This window comes from Prunus mume, linkage group LG7 (assembly GCF_029339155.1).
Source record: "Prunus mume cultivar Tortuosa linkage group LG7, ASM2933915v1, whole genome shotgun sequence".
Lineage (NCBI taxonomy): Eukaryota > Viridiplantae > Streptophyta > Magnoliopsida > Rosales > Rosaceae > Prunus > Prunus mume.
The window spans coordinates 14,128,792-14,149,214 of NC_142704.1; the positions used below are offsets into that span (position 1 = coordinate 14,128,792).

Genomic DNA, 20,423 nt, shown 5'->3' on the forward strand with positions numbered 1-20,423 from the left:
CCTCGCCTTCACACATCACATTTTACATTTTTAAGTTGGGCCAAATAGTTGTCATTCATTGGGCATCAACAACAATGATTAGAATTACATGGATAATCAGAAGTTTTGTAAAATAGTGCTCTCATGCCTTGAAGTAATTCCGATTCTGAAGTGTACAATAGGTGGTGGTATTTTGTTGACCATTATTCTGTCCTACATCTCATTTATCCAATTCGAGTTTCCAACCCAGAGCAAACGACAGGGTACGCAGTGTCGGTTTCTCAAACCACCCTCCAAGTTGGCCACGTGTCCGTACGCCTGCCGCTGGTGTCACTCTCCCCCCGCATCTAAAACCGCCGTCACCATCTTCCACTATTGGCCTTGGAAATAGCACGTGACCCAAAACCACACCCCCTCCCCGCCTCTCTCTCTCTCTCTCTCTCTCTCTCTGTTACTTCAGATCATCGCTAGCCTACCACTCTCTCTCACACTATGTTTATCCTCTCTGGTTCGCCATCCACCACATTCTTCAGGCCTAGGGTTTCGTCTTCGTCTCTCTCCTCCTCTTCTTCTTCTTCTTCTTCTTCTTCATTATCATCCTCTTCTAGGCTGTGTTTGGTCTCTGTGAGATCGAGTGCGCGAAAGAGCTCTGCTTGTCCTTGCCTGTTTTACTCCTTGAAGGTGAGTGCTATGGCAGAGCTGGTGAAGGACACGGAATCGTCTTTATCGCCTATTCAGAATGCGCAGAGGAGGGAGACTAACCATTCTCGTACGTTTCTCAATACCACCACTGAAGAAGGTGAGAGTTCTTTGTCATTTCCGCTGTTTGGCTCCTGAGAAAATGCAAGAATGTTAGACTCATATTTTTGAATTGAAATGTTTCCCTTCATGATAATTGAAATTGGTTGTCAAATTTATTTTTACGACCGACTTAAATTTCTGTATAAGACTTGAGTGGTGGTTGTCTTTCCTTCCATTTTCTTTTTGTTCAAAGCTTAATATTCATGAGCCTTTTTTGCATGATACTTTATGCATAGTGGATTCTTTCCTTCTTTGAGAGCCAAACTGTACTCTACTTCTGTGAAGTGTTAAAAAAGAAAATGAAGGTTAGTTTATTTCTTGATCACGTAGCATTTCTTTCTGTTTCCCAGGAGAAGAGCATGAACTTTTTGATATGTATGTTCTTTCCACTATTTTCTTTTTTGCTGCGTAGGAGAATATAGAAGTGTTTGCAATGTTACTTTTTCTTTTATTTTTAAACTTTCCTGAATGAGCTGAGTATTTCACTCGGAAAGAATTTTGTTCTCCCAACTTGGAAGTGATGAAAATTTCTTTCAATTTCCTTTAACTTTAATTTGATGACCAAGTGCAGTCAGTGGTTGGAGTTCTGTAAATGTGGAGTAATATGTATTTATTATGCCACATTACAAATCATAAAAAGATAGGGCTCCTGTGTTTTTCCAAGTAAGATTGGTAGTCTTCCACAGCAACTTTATTTAGTTCTTGAAGTTCCAATTAAGTGCTTTATGTACTCATTGTTCTGTTGGTGCTTTGGTAATAGTTGAACATATATGTGTTTGGTGCCTGATTTCTGTATGAAGTAAATCTACATATGGGAGTGAGAGAGTTTTCTCAAGTAGGTTTTGGGAGAGGATGCATCTCTAATGTTTGTTATAAATTTGGAAATGTTGACAAAAAAGTTCGGGTTGCAGTAGCCATATTTATGTTGAGTGATACATGCATGAGGACCCAACGTTTCTTCTTGGGCATGTATATTTGCCAAGTGATGTACATTGTTTGATTGTTAATCCTTAATATTTCACTTTTTAAAACCCAGTATAGAATATGATATAAAAAGGCTTAGATACATTATTTGTGTTTATGATGTCTTCAAATTGGATACTGATCTTATGTAACACTATCAGGCCTAGGTCTGTTATTGTTGCATTATGCACTAGGGCACGAAACTGTAGACTGGTTTATGTATATATCTGTGGATGTAGATGTAGATGAAGATGTAGACTTAGTCTGAGAAAAGGACAATAAGGAGAATGATAGTGTCTTATAGTAAGGTATTTTATGGGATCTAGTTGTTAATATGTATATATAGAATCTTTTGATATTCTGTTTTTAGGAAAAATGATTTATTTACAGAGGAGTTATAAAGTTATGACAAATTTCTGGAATCTAATTAAAAACCCAAAAGTCTTTCATACTCTGAATACTTTATTTCCTTATACACAGTTATTAGAAAATATTGGTTTTTCACTCACATGAGTTGTCACCTTCACATCCAAAATGTTAAAAATGGCTTATTCAATGGTTGTTGCCTATTTTTGTGTGTTAAGCACCTTCCTTGTGTTTGTTTTCATATAGATTGTACATCTCATACCCATAGTTTGAATTGTTTGCATGTGCAACCTAGATTTTTTCTTTGGATGAGTTATCTTGGTAAGATATACTTAATGGTTTTCGCCGTTCCAAGTCCATGCTAATTAGATACCCATCAATGCGTGATATATGGACTCACCAATCTTGCATGATAAATGAAATGGGTTCACCAACCTTAAAAAATTTCCAATAATTCAAAGTGGTGCAAAAAAGACGTAAAAACTGAACATGTGGGCATCAAATGGTTAACCTTTCATCATGGGCTTGTGTTTCATGTAGGTAGATTTTTTGGCAGTACATATTATCAACTATTGTAAAGCCATATCAAGTGAACTTTCTGGCTGTTCTCAGACTAGGAGATGGCCTGTGTAGTGATACTACCTCTAGCGCATTGGTTCTATATTATGCTTACCCACAATAAAATTCCTATGTTATATCCCCACCATGGACCCAAAAGAGAAAGAAAACAAAAAGAAAAAGAAAAGATAGATTATCTATGTGTGTGTATGCATGTTTTATGCTTTATAAGCTATAAAATTCTCCAAAGAAAAGGACGGTGCAAGTCCGTTAGAAGTCTACAGGAGATATTTGTTTATTCAAGTCCATAGATTCCGAATTTCTAAAATTGGAATGGTATACTTCATAGCCCTATGCATTTATATATTAGGTAACTTATTTATACGTCTACATGCCTACATATACATATGCATAAGTACCTACATTTATAGAGATACGTCATACTTTTTTCTTTGGAGGGGCCAAAATTTACAAAATCATGTCTGATGTTCTATAAAATTACAAATTATTTGACCTAAGATAATCAAACTTTCTACTCGAAATTATGATATCTTAATTTATTCAAACTTGATTTTGGTGCAAAAATGAAAGCCAATAATATGTTTTTTAGGAATGCGTGTGCAGTTTGATTGAGCTTGTTATCTGGAAAGAACAAAAGGAATACCTGAAGAATTCATTTCACGTATTTCACGTATAGCCATTTACTTTAATTTAAAGTTTGATGTTTAACTGCTACCCTATCTGAAGCAGTGGTCTTGAGCTGTGGAAGGGAATAGAAGAATATTTGAGGATAGGAAAGAACGGTTGTTTTCAGTGTGGGACAAAGTTAGATTCCTTGCGTCCCTGTGGGCTTCATTATGGATGTCCCTTCTTGTTTAATTTACCGGGATTGGTCATCTATGCTGACTTATGTAGTTTGGTTTATTTGGTTTCGGGTTTTGCTGTATTCCTGTTGGATTTCTTGTCCAGCCTGTTTTGTAACTTCTTTATTTAATAAATTGGTCATTTCCTAAATAATAAAAAAATGTACACACTATGCACACACACACACACACACATATGTACATAGATACAAATGCACACTACTTTTATCTTTGGAGTGCTCTTGATTGTAAGGTGAAACAATTATTAGAAGTCCTAGAAGAGTTATTTGCTTTCCTTTTCTTTCATTTATATACTTCCATATTTTCCAATTGCAGTCTATAATTTTTTCACTAAGAAATTAACATTAATATACTAATAATGATGTTATATATATTTTTGGCTGACCTGAGTTCCACCAGGATGCATGTAGTTCAACAAAAGGTCCAGCTTTAAATATTCTACATATTTTTATCTTTGAATAATGGGAGAGGGGACCAAGAGCTAGTCGGTAATTAGAATGCAGAAAATCTCCTTTATTAAGCTGTTGACTAATTTGAAATGTTCATTTGTAGAGCTGCTGTCTGCAATAAGGAAGGAAACAGAAGCTGGAAGGCTTCCCTCAAACATTGCTTCGGGAATGGAAGAATTATATCAGAATTATAAAAATGCTGTAAAATTTTATTCTTAAGCTCATACTTTACTATACATAGTTAGATTTGCTTCAGAAACTTTCAATTTTGAATTTATTTGACATGCATAAACATTTTGGCTCACTTTCTTCTGAATGAAATTTGTGTAAAAGATACTTGCATGTGTAAATTTATTTATTTTTAACGATTTTAACATTTAAAATTGCCAAAATAAGAAGATTTAGTATTTTCTTCTCAGCAAAAGAAAAGATTTTAGTGTTTACTATTTGATTGGAGCTGCGACCATATTATTTAGAGATGATAAAATAAGAATGACATATCATATAACCCACACAATTTAGAACTTGCTTGTGAAAAAGAGAGTATGGCAGCTACGGTTAACTGAGGGTTGGGGGGTGTGTTGTTCTGTGGTTTTTTGGTTTTGTTCCTCCCTGTTAGTTGGGGAGGGACTGGTGCTGTTTGTTTCTCTCTGTGTTGTTTTTGTTTCTTCGGTGGTGGTTGCCTTATCCACCTCCATGCTCTTTTGCTAAATAAAGTTCGTTTCTTCTTAAAAAAAAGAGAGTATCATCCAACTTACTTGCTAAAATATTTCTACTTAGAGATATTATATGTTTGCTGGTGAGTAGGATTTTTAATACTTAATTGAAGCAATGGGGACCCAATCTCGACTTATTACTACTTAAAGTGACCACAGGACTTACAATTGAATGAGAAGATAACATAGATTCAAATCACAAGCTAACATGCCATTTGTGTCTTAGTTATTTAAGGCCAAAAAGAGAATGTGACTTATTTTCTATTGGAAATCTAAACCATTCAGTCCTACACGATCAAATAAGCTACTATGTGACCACTGTGCCACTGACCAAAATTTTACTCATGGTATTTTGATTTCAAGCTTGTATATGAACCCTTGTAAACTTTCTAAACTATGAAAAGTTATCTTTCCTATGCTTCACTGGTTAACTCATCCTAGGGTATTTATATCACCTTCTTGAATGAAATGAACTTCATATATAATTTTTATGTACAAATATATAATCTCTATGTGGAGGGCACTTCTAGAGAGGATGCCCTTTTTTCCTTAGCAGACATGGAATACTGTGTTCAATAACGTGTTGTGTATCATTACTCTTGAATAATTGTCGTTACGTATTATTGATTAGTCATTGACAGAGTTTTGACATGTTATCGAATGTATTATTGTATGATATATATTTTGAGGGATCCCTCAAATAACCTCAGATGCATTAGATGCCCAGCAGTCATTTAATCTAACAGCTAAGAAACTCATTTTCTGTTTCATAATTCTACGGTATCATGATTCAGATTCTCCAAAGTGGAAATCCCAAAGCAGATGAGATTGTGTTGTCCAATATGACTGCTGTATTAGATCGTGTATTCTTGGATATAGAGGTAATATTTTGTTTTTTATGCGTTATCGCACAGCTGCCATAGTTTATGGTGTATCTATGGGTTATATCAGAAACCGCATTATCATTTTGTTTTCTTGTATATGATATACAGTAATTTTTCAGGATCCATTTGTCTTCTCCCCATATCACAAAGCAATGCGAGATCCTTTTGACTACTACATGTTTGGTCAAAACTATATTCGTCCTTTAGTTGATTTCAGGTGACTTGACAAGTTTCATTCTTTTACCATCTTCATCAGTTACTTTTGGTACATAGTAAGTGAGAATTAATGGATTTATCCATGTAGTCTGCTTTTTCTGAAAGTGAATGTACTGTTTATGCATTGGTTCATGAAGTCCACGGAGCCTTAAAACTGACTGGGTGATGGGTGATTTTTTTATCCAACGTGCTTCAGATCATTCATCATGACACTGAAATTAATTAATTAATTTTTTATGGGAATTTCTTTTATATGCTAATTATATTGAAAATTGTAAATATTATTTCTATGATTCTTGAATTGCTCTTATACAACAAGTTAAAGACTAATGTGACTGATGTCTCTTAAAAAAAATTTGTTGTATTGAAGTGGCTGGAATTGTGAATGGTTCATCATTCCTCCACTCCAACTTGCAGTTGGATGGTTCAAACATAACTCTGAATTAGTGACGCAGGAGCAAAGTTCAAAGTTTTGTAAATGATAATTTTTCTAGTTTCCTATGCTTATTATGCAATTTGCTGAATGTTACTGTCTTTGACTCTCTCTATGTTGCATGATTAATATATTAGGTGTCATAATTAAGTCTCTAGAATTCCTAAGTGTATTAATGTGGATCTTTCCAGATTCATGTACCAATTACCCTATAAAAGGGGCTACTTTGTAAGCTTTTAAAATCATTTAGTGAAAAAAGAAAGTTCTTGTGAATTCCTGCTTGTGTGTGAGGCATAGGTTGACTTGGAGTGATTCCAAGGCACCTTCTGTGTGATGCCGGAATTTTCTAATTTGTTTACTGGACACCTTTTGTACGATGCCAAAGGCCTGAGTGAGTCCGGATCTTTTTATTTTTCCTATCTGTTTCTGCTATCCTACGTCAATTGGTTTGAACTTTGAAGGGTTATTCGGATCTGATGTAAGACTTTTAATTGGTTTCTGGGTTGCAAAACATTGTGGTAGCTGATTCGTTAAGGTTTGACATATTTGAAATAATGTGATGAAGTAAAATACTGTTGTGTTTGGAATAATATAAATTCTATATTGTAATCAGGACTTGTGGTAGAATAACTTGTCCAAAGAGATAGGAGTTGCAGTACGCTAAGGTGTACAATTAGAGCATTGAATCAACTGATTGCTCACAGTCCCATCAGAGGAATAAGAACCTGTAAATCATTTGTATGGACTGCAGATTAATACTTTTACCATCTTCATCGGTCATTTGTATGGTCTGAGGGTTAATACTTGTCATAATGTTCAGTGGAGAAGGCTTAGTGTATGTCTTTTGCCTCCTTAGCGTTCCATTTGTAAAAGTGGAGCAGAGGATATTGATTAGTTATTCCTATATTGGACCATTGCACAAAGATTGTGGTTATACGCTTTTCGAAGAGGTGAGACTGAGCTGAGTTGTCCTGGCTTCTTCTGTACTTGTTGAGAAGCAAGGAAATTTTTGTGTGGAGAGGTTGTGCAATGGCTGTCTTTCGGGTTTTTCTCAAAACTAGCCCTTATAGAGCCTATTTGGAGTGAAAAACCCAAAACTAGCCACTTGTTATTTTCTATTTGGTTCATATAAAATTTTAACACACTAAGAACCAATTAGAAAATGACAAGTGGCTAGTTTTGGGTTTTTCTCTCCAAATAGGCTCCATATGAGTTTTTGTATAATATGTCATGCTAAAATGGGTTTTTGAATAAATATCTCATTTTATACACCTTCCATCTTGTTATTTTTGGCTAAATTTTTCACTGTATTTTTTGGTAAATCTGAAATCTACACTACTTCTTTTTACTGTTTCACATATTCTTGTGGAATAGAAAAATTCAATAATAAGGGTGTTCGATTACCAGGAAGAGTTTTTGCAAAAACTGGTTGACAGAGAATACTCAGATGAGAAAACAGAAAAACAGATCACCACTCACATTTTCTATCTTCTTTGCTGTTTCTCGCTTTCATATAAGTTGTATTTCACTTAGTCAATCTGAGTTATTTATCAGTCGAAACTATATTCATCATCTAACAATTCTATTCATATGGAGGTAATTTCGTCTTTTTTTATGTCAATATAATATTATTTCCCTTGTGTGTTTTACATATTGATGTCCTAAGCTCTGATGACTATATGTGCAGAAACTCATATGTTGGCAATATTTCTGTTTTCAAAGATATTGAAGAGAAGCTTCAACAGGTACGTTATCTGAGTATTGAGCTTTATTTCTTTTTTGGGTTGTGCGGTAACTACTAAATATTGTTGAATTGTGAAACGCTGTTACTTTCTAGCACTAAAATTACACTGAACTTTGTTCTTGTTTTGTTGTTTAAAAGTTATATAGTGGCCTTACATATGCATGAGATGTAAATGCAAGTTTGGCAGTTCAAGTTTTGTACATATGTATGTTGAAGTCTTTTGAAACAGTGTAAAAACAATTGTTTTGAAAACAAAGTCATAGAGAGGGCATGCCAAGTGTAGTCAGTCAGTTCCTTTCTTGGGCTATGAAAATAATAACTATTCTTGGTGATTTTGGCACTAGATTAAGGCAATAGCACAGAAGCAAACTGATCTGTGTAGAATGGGATACAAGATTTGGGCTATTACTTCGTTTGGGTGCTAATATCTTAATTATGGTTGACCAGTAGTTGTCTTGTGCTTTTTGGTGGTGTGATCCTGATGGTACTGTGGTATGCAGTATGCAGTATGCAGATGCCCTATTATCTTCATTAGTTTTGTTGTTGTGTCACTGATGATCAACGCCTGGTCATTTGGTCAGTAAGGGGATAAAATTTGAAAAATATTAATTAGCGTTTCATGAAGACACTCAGAGGTGACTCATGTGATGTAAGGCTTCTGGATTATGCGTGCAGGGTCACAACATTTTTTTGATATCAAACCACCAAACTGAAGCAGATCCAGCTGTCATTGCCTTATTGCTTGAAACAACAAACTCGTATCTTTCTGAGAACATGGTGAATCGCTATGTCTTCATTCTAAGCGTACAATGGACACATGCTATTTTGTGCATTTTTAACTGTTTGCATAACCAAATTTTAGACTTTGTACTGCAGACCTACATAGCAGGAGATAGGGTTGTGACAGATCCTCTTTGTAAGCCCTTCAGCATGGGAAGGTAAAGTTCTTAGATAATGTTATGCAATTAGTATGCAATGCTTTTGTTAGTTAAGTAATGAAATTCTCATTTTTCGCTTTCTTACAGGAATCTGATATGTGTGTACTCGAAGAAGCACATGAATGATGTTCCTGAGCTTACTGAAATGAAAAGAAAAGCAAATACGAGGAGTTTGAAGGAAATGGCTTTGCTGTTGAGGTACCTCAGTTGTTTTGTTTGCCTATGCATGGTCAGAGTTGGCTTGATTATTATTAGTTGCTCTTCTTATTTTTGCTCATCATGGTCCATGGGGCTACTGCAATGTCAAGCTCTTCGTAGAAAGTGTGTTCCTTATTTGTTGTTGTTTCTTTCTTTTGTTTCCCCGGACAATGAACCCTGATCTCTTATTCCTTTATATCTTTGTTTCCTTTGCTCTTACATTGTTCTTTTCTTGTCTCTGTGAACCTTAGAGGGCATTATACATGTCCAGAACAAACTGAATTTTTAAAGTACATCTTGTGGTTGTGAAAAGTAGTTAGTAACAAACTGGTGAGGAGCTATGCTGATTTTACTTGTTAGCATACTACAATGCATGGCAACTCAAGGTGGTGCTGCCCTCTTTTCTCCATGCATCCTTCTGGCACTTAATGGACACGTAACTCTGATTTTCCATATTAGCATGTCAAAATAGAGGAATTGTATCAGAAGTGAGAATGAAGATACTTTTCTTTCTTGGGGCAAGACGCAGAGAGTGAAGGTTCATCAATGTGACTAATGCTGAATGGTATTGTCACCTTTAGGTGGATCTGGTGGTAGGTTTGCCAAATAGGGGGGGATGATTGCTTTAATTTAAATCACTACAGGAGGTGATTGCTAAGTTCAATGACTGTAAGGGAATAATTTACACTAAATCACAGTATTTAGCGGCCAGTGCCTGTGTTGGTAAGGCTTTGGAAGTATGGTACAACTGCTGTGCAACTGAGACAAAATACCAGTCTGGTCTTTACATGTAGCTTTGGATTGGCAGCTTTAAAGTTGTCAGTGATAAATATGTAGAATACAAGGTAATATGTTAAAATGCAGATAAATTTCCCTGATATCTGAAAGGTGTGGGTTAAGAGATTGTTCAGCTGTTTACTCTTATTTGCATATTTGTGGCAGTGAAAGAAAATGGCCAGAAACAGAAAGAGTTAGGTTGTAAAAGTTTTCATGGTTAATGGCATAATGTACTTTACACTAGAAACTATTTTTTTTTTTTTCTTTTTTAAAATTTTTATTTTTATTTTTATTTTTTAAGAGACAATACACTGGAAACTGTTCTTGTATTATGGTTTTTTTTGACACATTATGCATTTCTCTTCTATAAGAAAACTTAAGACTCTTTGAAGTAATCAAATCTATGTGTTTTCATATGCTTTCTAATGCAGACATGTAATCGAACATGTTTAAGTGCAGGGGTGGGTCGCAAATTGTATGGATTGCACCTAGTGGTGGAAGGGACCGGCCAGATCCTGTAACAGGAGAATGGTACCCAGTAAGCTCTTTCAACTTTATCATGCATGAGAAGTTGGATAAGAAATATTTATGGATTTCTATTATTGATATATGTTATTTTTTATTTTCTCTAGTGATCTTTTTGTTAAAAGTTTTTATCTCGATAAGAGATTCATTGTTCCTGTGATGATTTTTATCATGCAATTGTCTCTATAGTGTTGCTACATAAGGTCTTAAATTTGCATCCATGTGTTGTAATTGTAAATTATGGATTCAGCTCAAGCAAACCATGTACTGAGCATGGATAGAATAGGGACTCAACATCTCTAGAGGAAAGCATAAATAGATTGGATTATTTTGAACTACACTCCAGCATTTTTTTTTTTTTGTTGAAATAATTTACTTAAGAAAATATTTACTAAATTTGACGTCAACTTAGTTGTGGAATAGGCTACAGTTGGTTAATGTTGGCATATACTGTTCCTATGACTAAGAATTTACCAATATAGAGAAGCATCCACTTATATTGCCAAGGATATGGAGTTGGTGGTGGTGCTATATTAAGTTTTCTACTTAGCTGCAATCTTTTTTTTTTTTTTTTTTTTTACACTGGTTTCTCAGTGTGGATATCAAGAAATCTTGTTAGAACAATATTTGAGAAACCAATGACTCTGTGATGTAGGATATGGGTGAATTGAGAATTTAGGTAGTTTAGCTGAAGTGAAAACAATGGAAAACAGAAAATAGAATGAACAAGGATAGGTCTGGAATCACGCCAGGGGTTTGGCTTCACACTAAGTAGTCTCCAATCTCTGGAAAATAAACTTTTCTTTATATCTCAACAACTCAACTCCATAATGAATTACATGAGAGGGGTATTTATAGCAAACTAAAACCTAGAGACAATAGGATAAAAAATCCCTTGCTAAAACAGAAATTCTAACCTAAATAAAATAGGGAACTTAGAAATCCTACTAAAATCTGGAAAACTTAAAAATCTTACTAAAATCTGGAAAACTTAGAGAACAAGCTAGAAACTATTCGCAGGAATCAAAAATGGCCAGATTTAAAGACCAAATTAAATGACTTCCTCTTCCATCTCTTTCTTTTGTAAACCCTAATGGGTTTGACAAAGATGTCACTATGTATGAATTTCTTCATAATTGTTGGAACTTATGATGAGATAATTAAAATTACCAATGGCCTTTTAGTGTAATCTGTACCCAGCAAAATAGTTAGCCATGGAAGCCTTACAAATATAATTTGTTTTCCTATATATTTTTCTTTAGAACACATTTTTACACACTAAAGAAACTTATTGACTGGTCAGGCACCTTTTGATGCTTCTTCACTGGACAATCTAAGAAGGCTTGCTGAACATTCTGCTGCTCCAGGGCATATATATCCCTTAGCATTGTTGTGCCACAACATCATGCCCCCACCGCTCCAGGTTTGTTGTCTCTGTTTTGGTCTTTCCTGTGCTACTTTTCCTCTTTTGTGATACAATTCTTTTCCAGGTGGAAAAAGCAATTGGAGAGAAGAGAATGATCTCCTTCCATGGTACTGGATTGTCTGTTGCACCAGAAATCACCTTTTCTGATATTTCTGCTTCCTGTCAAAATCCTGAAGAGGTGCGTGCTGTATACACGTCTTCCACTTGCCTGGTTGATGTGGATGGTTCCTGTCATATGCTTCTTGATCTTTACATTATTTTGCAACGAAAGATCTTATGTAATTTTGCCTTTGTCATGTGCATTTAAATCATGTCATCATACCATTTTACAGAACCGCTGAACAGTGTGGAAAACTTTTCTCCGCCTGTTTATTGGTGATGAACATTAGCAGTTAAGTAATAGTCATTTCCTTAGCAAGTCAACAATTATGTAATGACTGGTGCACAACCAGAATAGATCGGTCAACAATTTGTAATTGTTAAATCTCACCTTTGTCCTCAACTTTTGACCATTCTTACTCTAGTTCCTGAACTTCAAAACGTCCCAATTTTAGTCATCAAGCTATATTTATGCTACTAAAGGAAAAAAGCTGCATGCGGTTGAAAACATAACAGAAAAAGGTCGTGTTGTTGATCACTAAAGCCCTAAAGCCTGGGAAATCCTGAGAAATTCGGCCTATGTTTTTTCAGATTTACAGGTCTTTTCAGTTTTAACTTCTGTTTGTTTCTTTTTTTCAGCTTGAGTGATCAGAGTTACCTTGAATTAGTGGTGATGTGTGTGACATATTAACTTTTTGAAGGGGATTAACTGACACTTTCTGTGAGGGCCAAACTGGGACTTTGTTGAAGTTCAGGGACCAAAAGTGCCACGTGTGTCAAAGTTCACGGCGCAAAATTGAAATTAGCTCTAATTGTTGTATAAACTTCTCTATTGTTTCTAAGTTTTCTGGCTGTTCTCTCTTGCAGGCTAGGGAGACATACACACAAGCTCTGTATAAAATTGTTACTGAACAGTACAATGTGCTCAAATCTGCTATACATTGCAAACAAGGGCTAAAGGCATCTACGCCAAATGTTTCTTTGTCACAACCATGGAATTAGTCTATCTTTAAACATATTTGCCTTCTTACTTAGCTTTAATAATCAGGTACTTTTGCAGATCCTAAATTTTACATTTAAAGTAGGATAATGATCTATTGCCTTCGTTTTCTTATATTAGTGAAACATATTTTTAACTCTGAAGAAATATACAAATCTTGGATAAGGAATCCATTCATGTATATTAATTAGAGCTTATAAAACCTGTCATGAACTGCTAAACAAATAAGTGTGCACTTGACAGCAGTGAAATGTGTCTAGTTTTTAACTTTTCTATAAATGGGAAAAAGTTGGCTGGCAGCATGTTTTACAGTGTTTAAGAGTATCGTATTCATGAAATCCCTAATACAGAATCTGGAAAATCAATGAAAGGTAGAAACAAAGATTTTTTAGCTGATTTTTGCTCATTATAAGTTAATACTTGTGCTCATTAGGTGGCAATTGAATTTATTCCAATCCACATTGGTGATTATCTTGGTTCTTTTATTAACTAGATTTTTGTGAATCTTGCAGATTAGGACTTTACCTTAATTTTGCGAGTCCTGACCACAAAAGGCCACTGGTCCTTCGAACACAAGTATGCACTGTGCCAAGAAGATTTAATTGAAGCTGATGACAAACATAAGTTCAACGTCGATTAGATGGAGATTCTTTTTGTTCATATGGTTTAGGCAAGAGCTGGATTCTTTGGAAATTGAAGCTGTCTCGCAAGGGTTCGGTTTTTAGGTGTATACTGTAGATATGGGGCCAGTTGTTGATGAGCAGTGTAAATTGAACTTTAGATGTTATTTTTAAATCAATAGCTCTTTCTCTAGCACCTGAGAAGTCTTAAAGTTTCAAGAGAACCCTATACAGCTGAGAGAATATTGGTGACTACCTGCCACAGAGGCAATTGCCGTCTCATGTTCAAATTTATGCTGTTTGTACTTGTTTCATCAAATATTCAATGGTTTCTTTTTCTTTATTCATCTTTTTATAAGACGTTATCAGCACAAGTATCTCTTTTCTTTTCACTTCTTTTATTAAGGGTTAAATGCTGCAACGATAATTCACAACTCGAATGGTATAATATTACGTGTATTCGTTGCTCTTTATTATCCTTTTATTGGAAGTTCTGATTCACTTACGCCGGCTTTGAATTATCGTATTCAAATCTCTCTGCGTGAACCTTCTTCAGCTCCTTCAACATGTGCCAACACTTGGTTCTTGGCCTCCTCCGTCTCCGACACTCTATTTTCTTCATTCTCTAATCCTCTGTTTGGATGAAGGAAATGAAGATTGCATAGAATTTAGATTTCCATGATATCAATTTTTGACAATTGAGGATTTCAGTGTTTAAATTTATGTATATCGAAGTTGGTAAATGGTACTACGAAAATTGTGAAATGACATCTATTTTGGTCGAAATTAAACTCGGGAATTTGATGCCTCAATTTCCACAATTTTTTCTGCATTTCATTTAATAAATTTCGCGCTTAAAGTTGCCAAACGACGGAATTGTCATTTTCTCCTCTTAAATTCCCAACTTCTTGCTAAATTTTGAGTAATTTTCCCTTATCCAAACGAATGAGGTCTGTCAACACGCCACGTGTAGGTGCATCAACACGCGGCTACTCCTACGACACGTGCGACCTCAACTATGGGCCCGCTACATTCTCACCAGCCCGCACACAATAATATCTCCTCATACGTCGGGACGCACCCGATCACGTATGAGGTCTCAACACGCCGGCTACTCCTACAACACGTGCGACCTCAACTTTGGGCCTGGCTACATTCTCACCCGCCCGCACACAATCATATCTCCCTCATATGTCGGGACGCACCCGCCACGTATGGGGTCATCAACATGCCGCTACTCCTACGACACGTGCGACCTCAACACAATCTCCTCATACGACGGACGCACCCGGCCTCGTATGAGGTCAACACGCCGGCTACTCCTACGACACGTGGGACCTCAACACAATCTCAATATCATCCCTCATACGATGGGACGCCCGGCCTCGTATGGGGTCTGTCAACATCCGGGGAGGTATATAGGGTAATGCGTATAGCACTCCAAACTGACATTCTATACTCTTTTATACCTTTAAATAAACACATAAGTACATATAAATTTCTAATATTACATACACCTCAACCCCAATATAGCATTCGATAATCACCGAATTTAAATCAATGAATTAATATTCTAATCCCACATATCCAACATACAATCAAGACCCGTCACTACGGTCATTTTAATCTTCCTAAGAAGGTAACACTACCTAGGAAGTCTCACAGTCAATCCCGGGGTCAAACTACCCACCCTTGGTCAAACGGGCTCGTGGGACCCACGACCTCCAAATTCCGCTCTGAAAGTTCCTATAGGTTCTACAGGGTCTAGGACACATGCCCTGCAAGTTTGGCCTAGATCGAACGGTCGAATAGCCTACGATCGCACGATCGAACGGTTACTAAAACCCTAACCCTAGGGTTGGCATTTCCAGAGTATCCGAGACTCCGTTTCTAGATCCGTCGATTCCTTCACGATCCTAAGAATACCTAGATCAACATATATTAAATTGGAGTCAATCCAACGGTCTGAACCTATCGAACCCGGATAACCCACAATATGCGTAATCCGTTCGACATCCACACGTCAAACGAATTGGAATCCGAAAGAATCCACGCGCTTATGAAAACAAGGAGATCACATCGGGACCCAAAGCCCTTTTCTACGTGCCCACTCGCCCCACACGCCGATAGTGCGTGGGTGTCCAAAGCGATCACCCATCGCCGGAAAAACCCAAAATCACGGTTCAAGACTCCTACCCTAGGTAAAACACCCTATTTGGAGTCACTTTTGTTCTTGGGCATACCCCAAAAACTGACCGGAAGTGGCCGGAATCTCCTCGAAATTTGACCAAATCCAATTCGTAAATCAAGTTGCCTACGCTAAAAATTGATCAATTCCTACCCAACAGGCAGCTAGAGCTCGGAAAATAGGTGAGAAACCATACCTCACTTGCTAGAATCGGTGACCGGACGACGGAGAATGAAGCCGCGAAGTTTTTGTCAAACCGAGCTTTTCTCCTCGCTTTTCCAGCGAAATCACGGCGGTGGCGGCAGGACTGGCTGGTGTAGGAAGAGGACGGCGGGTCATTTTGGTACCGCCCGTCGACTTTGGTGGCGGATGAGCGAACGGCAGAAAACGTGGCCGGTTTTCAGTCGCGAACCATAGGAGAGAGAGAGCTGAGGGCTTTTCTATCTTTTAACCAAAAACCCATTTTAAAATATTTACGATTTTGCCACTTGTGATGTTTTGCCCGTAACTTCTTCGTTACAGCTCTGATTTAAGCCCACTACGTCTCTACGGACTCATCTCGCCGTGTTCTATGCAACGGTATAGTTGAAATTCCCAAATTTCTTCCGGATAAGAAATGACCAAATTACCCCTACCCCAAGGGCAAGTTCGTAATTTCACTTAATAAATTAAAATGGGCAATAAATTTGGAATCAGGGTGTTACACCACTGGTCATCCTTGTACTCCATTATGTCGGACTATGAGGATTGGGAGTATTTCAATTGTATGATGAGTGAGTAAGTATTTCAATTGTATGATGAGTGAGATGTGAATTTTATAATAAATATGGACGCATGGCAACCGAAAATCTTATCCGAAAATTTAATTTGAAAATTTTATCCGAAAATGTTATTTGAATTTTTAGGTGAGAATTTTATAATAAATATTGACACGTGGCAACCGAAAATCTTATTAGAAAAGCTTATCAAAATTAATGGTTTAAGTATTAAAAAAAATAGAAAATAAAGTAAAGTGAATAGTATTTGCCCTTGCCCTTGCCCTTTGGGGTGGAACTAAAAAAGGCAAGACTGTCACTATTCATGTGAATAGTGTCAAACCTTTGCCTTGCCTTTGCCTTACCCTTGCCTTTTGGAGTGGAGGTGCTCTTACAAGCACAAGACAATTGAGTGGGTTGAAATTAAGCCAGTTAAGGATTATTTTGAAGCTGGTGAAGTTGTTGAAAAGAAGGCAATTGTTTGTGTTCTACATAACTAAATTCCAGCACATGGGCCTACTCTTACTTGAGAGGTTCAATGACAGGACCCGACCCAAATTCTACTTTAGAATCCGTGTCGAACCTTGTGCGTGCACAACACCTAACGATGTCAAACACAAATGTGCAAAATACCCTTTTTAACCTAAATCCAAAGATTTCATCTAAAAAACAAACCTAAATCCAAAGACTCCTTTAAGGTTCGACGGCTATCAAAAAATTGGCAGTCTCCCCTGAAAAAGGCTCAAACCAATAATTTTTACCAGCAAACAGAGTCACAAAAAGATTTCTCCCAACGTTCAGCACGCACAACTTAAGTTCACACACAAAAACAGTTAATTCGGTTGGCTTCAAGCCTTACAGGGTTTTAGGACTATATCATAGCATAACTAATTCAGTTAAGTTTACAACTAGAAACTTAATTACAACAGAGTAAGTGCCTACACAAGAGAGAAGAAGGAAATGTAGTAGGTGGTGGAAGGCCCTCAAGAGGTTTTCCGGTTCTTGTCTACTGCCTGGGAGGCGCAAAACAAAGAAAGTGTGAGTGGACAAAAATAAATGTTAAACATCGTGAGAACATAATAACCCTACCCTTTAAAATTTTTAGCAAACTAGATTTAGTTCTATGCTATGTTTATCCAAGGAAATAGTATTCGTACATAAGCATAATATATTAAACAAAGGACAAAACACTACTTTAAAATAAATAAAAGAATTTCTCAACTGTAAAACTTTCCACCCAGATATATCCATGTTATCCTCACAGAACTTAGGGGACATAAAGTCGACCTGAGACGCAATCCTTGCAGCACAAGGTTCGAGTGCCCTTGGGACTCTTGGCTCATGGTCATACGCGCGTAGACTTATTCAAAGATAACCAAATCGTCCAAAGACAAACCATTTCCTGAAGCAACTGAGATGTTCGGGGACATCAGAAAATCCGAAGGCAACCAAACGATATCTAGGTTGTTTTCAAAACATTCCAAAATATTTCTCAATTTCAATTATGAATTCGTTCTCAATTTTTCCAAACTAACTCACTTTTCAATAATATTAACAATAATAATAATAATCATGATAATAATAATAACTTTTTCTTAACCAAAACTAAATGTTCGGAAAGTGCACACTGTAATTAATCTATTCATAAAGAAATTCATAAAATCATCATAGTATGAAAAATTATTATAAAATAAATGTCCACTCATTGTGAGTCCAAGCTCGCTTGACCCTTCAAAGGTCCCTCCGATTGTGCACGTGAAGTCCGAGTGCCTAAGAAAGAATACAAATTTTAGTTATAAAAAGTTCCGAAAGTCCATATGGGTTCAACAAAGTATACTAACCACGTTTGCAAGTTTGGTCCAAATCGAGTGGTCAGATCCCTCTCGATCGCACGATCAGACAGTCACCATTTTACGTAATCTCCAAATCATTGATTCGGAGTATTCGGAACTCCGATTCTCGATCCGTGAGTTCCTACACCATCCTAGAGGTACCTAGATCAACATACTTGGAAATGGAGTCAATCCAACAGTCCGAACATATCAAACCCGAATATCGCATAATATGCATACTGTCATGCTCGGGACAACATGGAAAATATTTTAGAACCAAATGGGCCACCCAGCAGCGTGTGGTTGTCCTGACAAAATTTTGGCGACCAGAAAATTTTCAAAACACCCTGCAATACCTATACCTATGTGATCAGGACAACTAAATGAGCAAAATTTGTTCTAAGGCCACAGCCAAAAAGTGGCCGGAGCTTGCCGGAAAATCAAACCAAAAACGCAAAACTTAGATCCTAAATCGAGCTTCAAAATCGATCCTAACCAACCCAACCATTAGGTAGATCACGTTGAATAGATGAAAAAGCATACCTGGATCGACAAAATTGGTGGCCGGAATCGTCGAAAATTACGACAGAAAATACGAGAGAAAATAGAGCTACCGCCATTGCCAGAGCTGCTAGTTTTGTCGGAGAAGGGGTGGGATGCGAAGAGGGAGTTGGGCAGGTTCTTTTAGGACCAGTCTCATGGCCGGAGGTGGCGTGACAAAGGAGTTGCCAACCAAAAACCTGCTGGCTGTGCCGTTTGAGAGAGAGAGAGAGAGAGAGAGAGAGAGAGAGACTGATTGCTTATTTAAAATCTAACTTTGAAATATTTACGGTTGTGCCACTACACTTCTGTTGATCGTAATGTCTTTGTTAAAACTCTGATTTGAGCCCACTACATGTCTACGAACTCGTATCGACACTCGCTATGCAACGATGCTATTCAAATTCCAAAAATCCCCACGAATCGAAAAATAACTATCGTGACCTTACCCGAGGGAAAAATTTTAGCTTCTCAATTTAATAAATTAAATAAATGGTGAAATTGGGACAGGGTGTCACATTCAGTCCCACTATGCTTTGTAAATGTTCAAAATGCTGAAGATTATGAAGATACTACTCATGGATATGATGGTAATGAAGAAATTGCTCATATTGACTTCATGGATGTTGAGATAAAGGAAGAATTTGGCGAGGCAGAGGAAGAATTTGGTGAAGTTGAGGGAAGCTTCTGTAGGATAGCAAGATGGAGAGGATGAGCAAGGTGGAGAGGATAAGCAAGATGGGGAGGATGAGGAGGAAGATGGTGATTTCATAGATAGTGAGTGTGAGCAAAGTGATGAAGAGAACAACATGAATTTTCATAGGTATGTTGTAACTGAAGAGCAAGATGATGAGTATAAAGAACCAAGTGAGGTTGAGGCTGATGATTATAATACATCAGACTTAGATAGTTTGCATAAAGATAAGGAAGATGAAGATGGCAAGAAGAGAGGTCTTAGGCAACCAAAATTCAAGCAATACAATAAACAACATGACTTGTTAGATCCAAAATTCCACTTGGGGATGGAGTTTCCTAATATGCAGGAATGTATAGATGTCATTAAGTACTATGTATACAATCTTCTTCTCTCTAGCTCTTTCTCTTCCAATGAATTGATTCGCCTCTTCAACTGACGTATGACATGTATAGCATGCTCAGACATTTTGGGGTCCTTCTAATCCTTCCAACCACAACCTCTGCCATACTTCTCTCTACAACACACATATAACCTCCTCCCTAGACTATCATTAGACCAGCAAACAATCGTTTCAACCTCAATTCCACATTGATAGATATGCACCATATCATCCTCTGTAATAAAAGTGCTCAAACTCGATTCAGTTGAAGTTGCAAGTATGTTCCTATTTATCCTCTCTTCAAGTGCAATTTCTTGTCTTGTTCATAAATTGATGAACATAAGCAGAATGAAAAGGTTAGAATGCCTACAAATGAGGTTGTGTTCTGTCATAAAGAGGTGGGTTTTGGTGCGAATTGAAAGAGGAAAATTAAGAAACATGATGGAAATGGTTTTG

At 36.8% G+C, this 20,423-nt stretch overlaps 1 protein-coding gene across 3 annotated transcripts; it reads left to right on the forward strand.

The window, feature by feature from the left end:
* Window positions 1–207: 207 nt before the first annotated feature.
* On the forward strand, window positions 208–13,919 carry ATS1 (phospholipid/glycerol acyltransferase family protein). Of its 3 annotated transcripts, none has more exons than XR_016122243.1 (13): window positions 208–778; window positions 4,104–4,201; window positions 5,511–5,597; window positions 5,720–5,817; window positions 7,937–7,994; window positions 8,669–8,770; window positions 8,870–8,931; window positions 9,019–9,129; window positions 10,366–10,444; window positions 11,735–11,854; window positions 11,922–12,035; window positions 12,190–12,248; window positions 12,824–12,965. XR_016122243.1 is itself a non-coding variant. In XM_008239936.3 (13 exons), exons 1-12 carry the CDS (start codon window positions 472–474, stop codon window positions 12,956–12,958), a joined length of 1,371 nt encoding a protein of 456 aa, XP_008238158.1. In that variant the 5' UTR covers window positions 220–471; the 3' UTR covers window positions 12,959–13,004; window positions 13,469–13,919. The 3 variants fall into 3 exon arrangements, 2 of the variants coding, with proteins under 2 accessions (XP_088897977.1, XP_008238158.1); XM_008239936.3 differs by lacking the exon at window positions 12,190–12,248 and adding an exon at window positions 13,469–13,919 and having other exon boundaries at window positions 220–778; window positions 12,824–13,004; XM_089041851.1 differs by lacking the exons at window positions 12,190–12,248; window positions 12,824–12,965 and adding an exon at window positions 12,596–12,817.
* The last annotated feature ends 6,504 nt before the right edge of the window (window positions 13,920–20,423 follow it).

Coding starts and splice junctions, on each gene's coding strand:
- ATS1 (XM_008239936.3), top strand. CDS start 472: ATGTTTATCCTCTCTGGTTCGCCATCCACCACATTCTTCAGGCCTAGG. Junction 9,130..10,365: donor GAAATGGCTTTGCTGTTGAG/GTACCTCAGTTG, acceptor GTTTAAGTGCAG/GGGTGGGTCGCAAATTGTAT. Junction 10,445..11,734: donor TAACAGGAGAATGGTACCCA/GTAAGCTCTTTC, acceptor TTGACTGGTCAG/GCACCTTTTGATGCTTCTTC.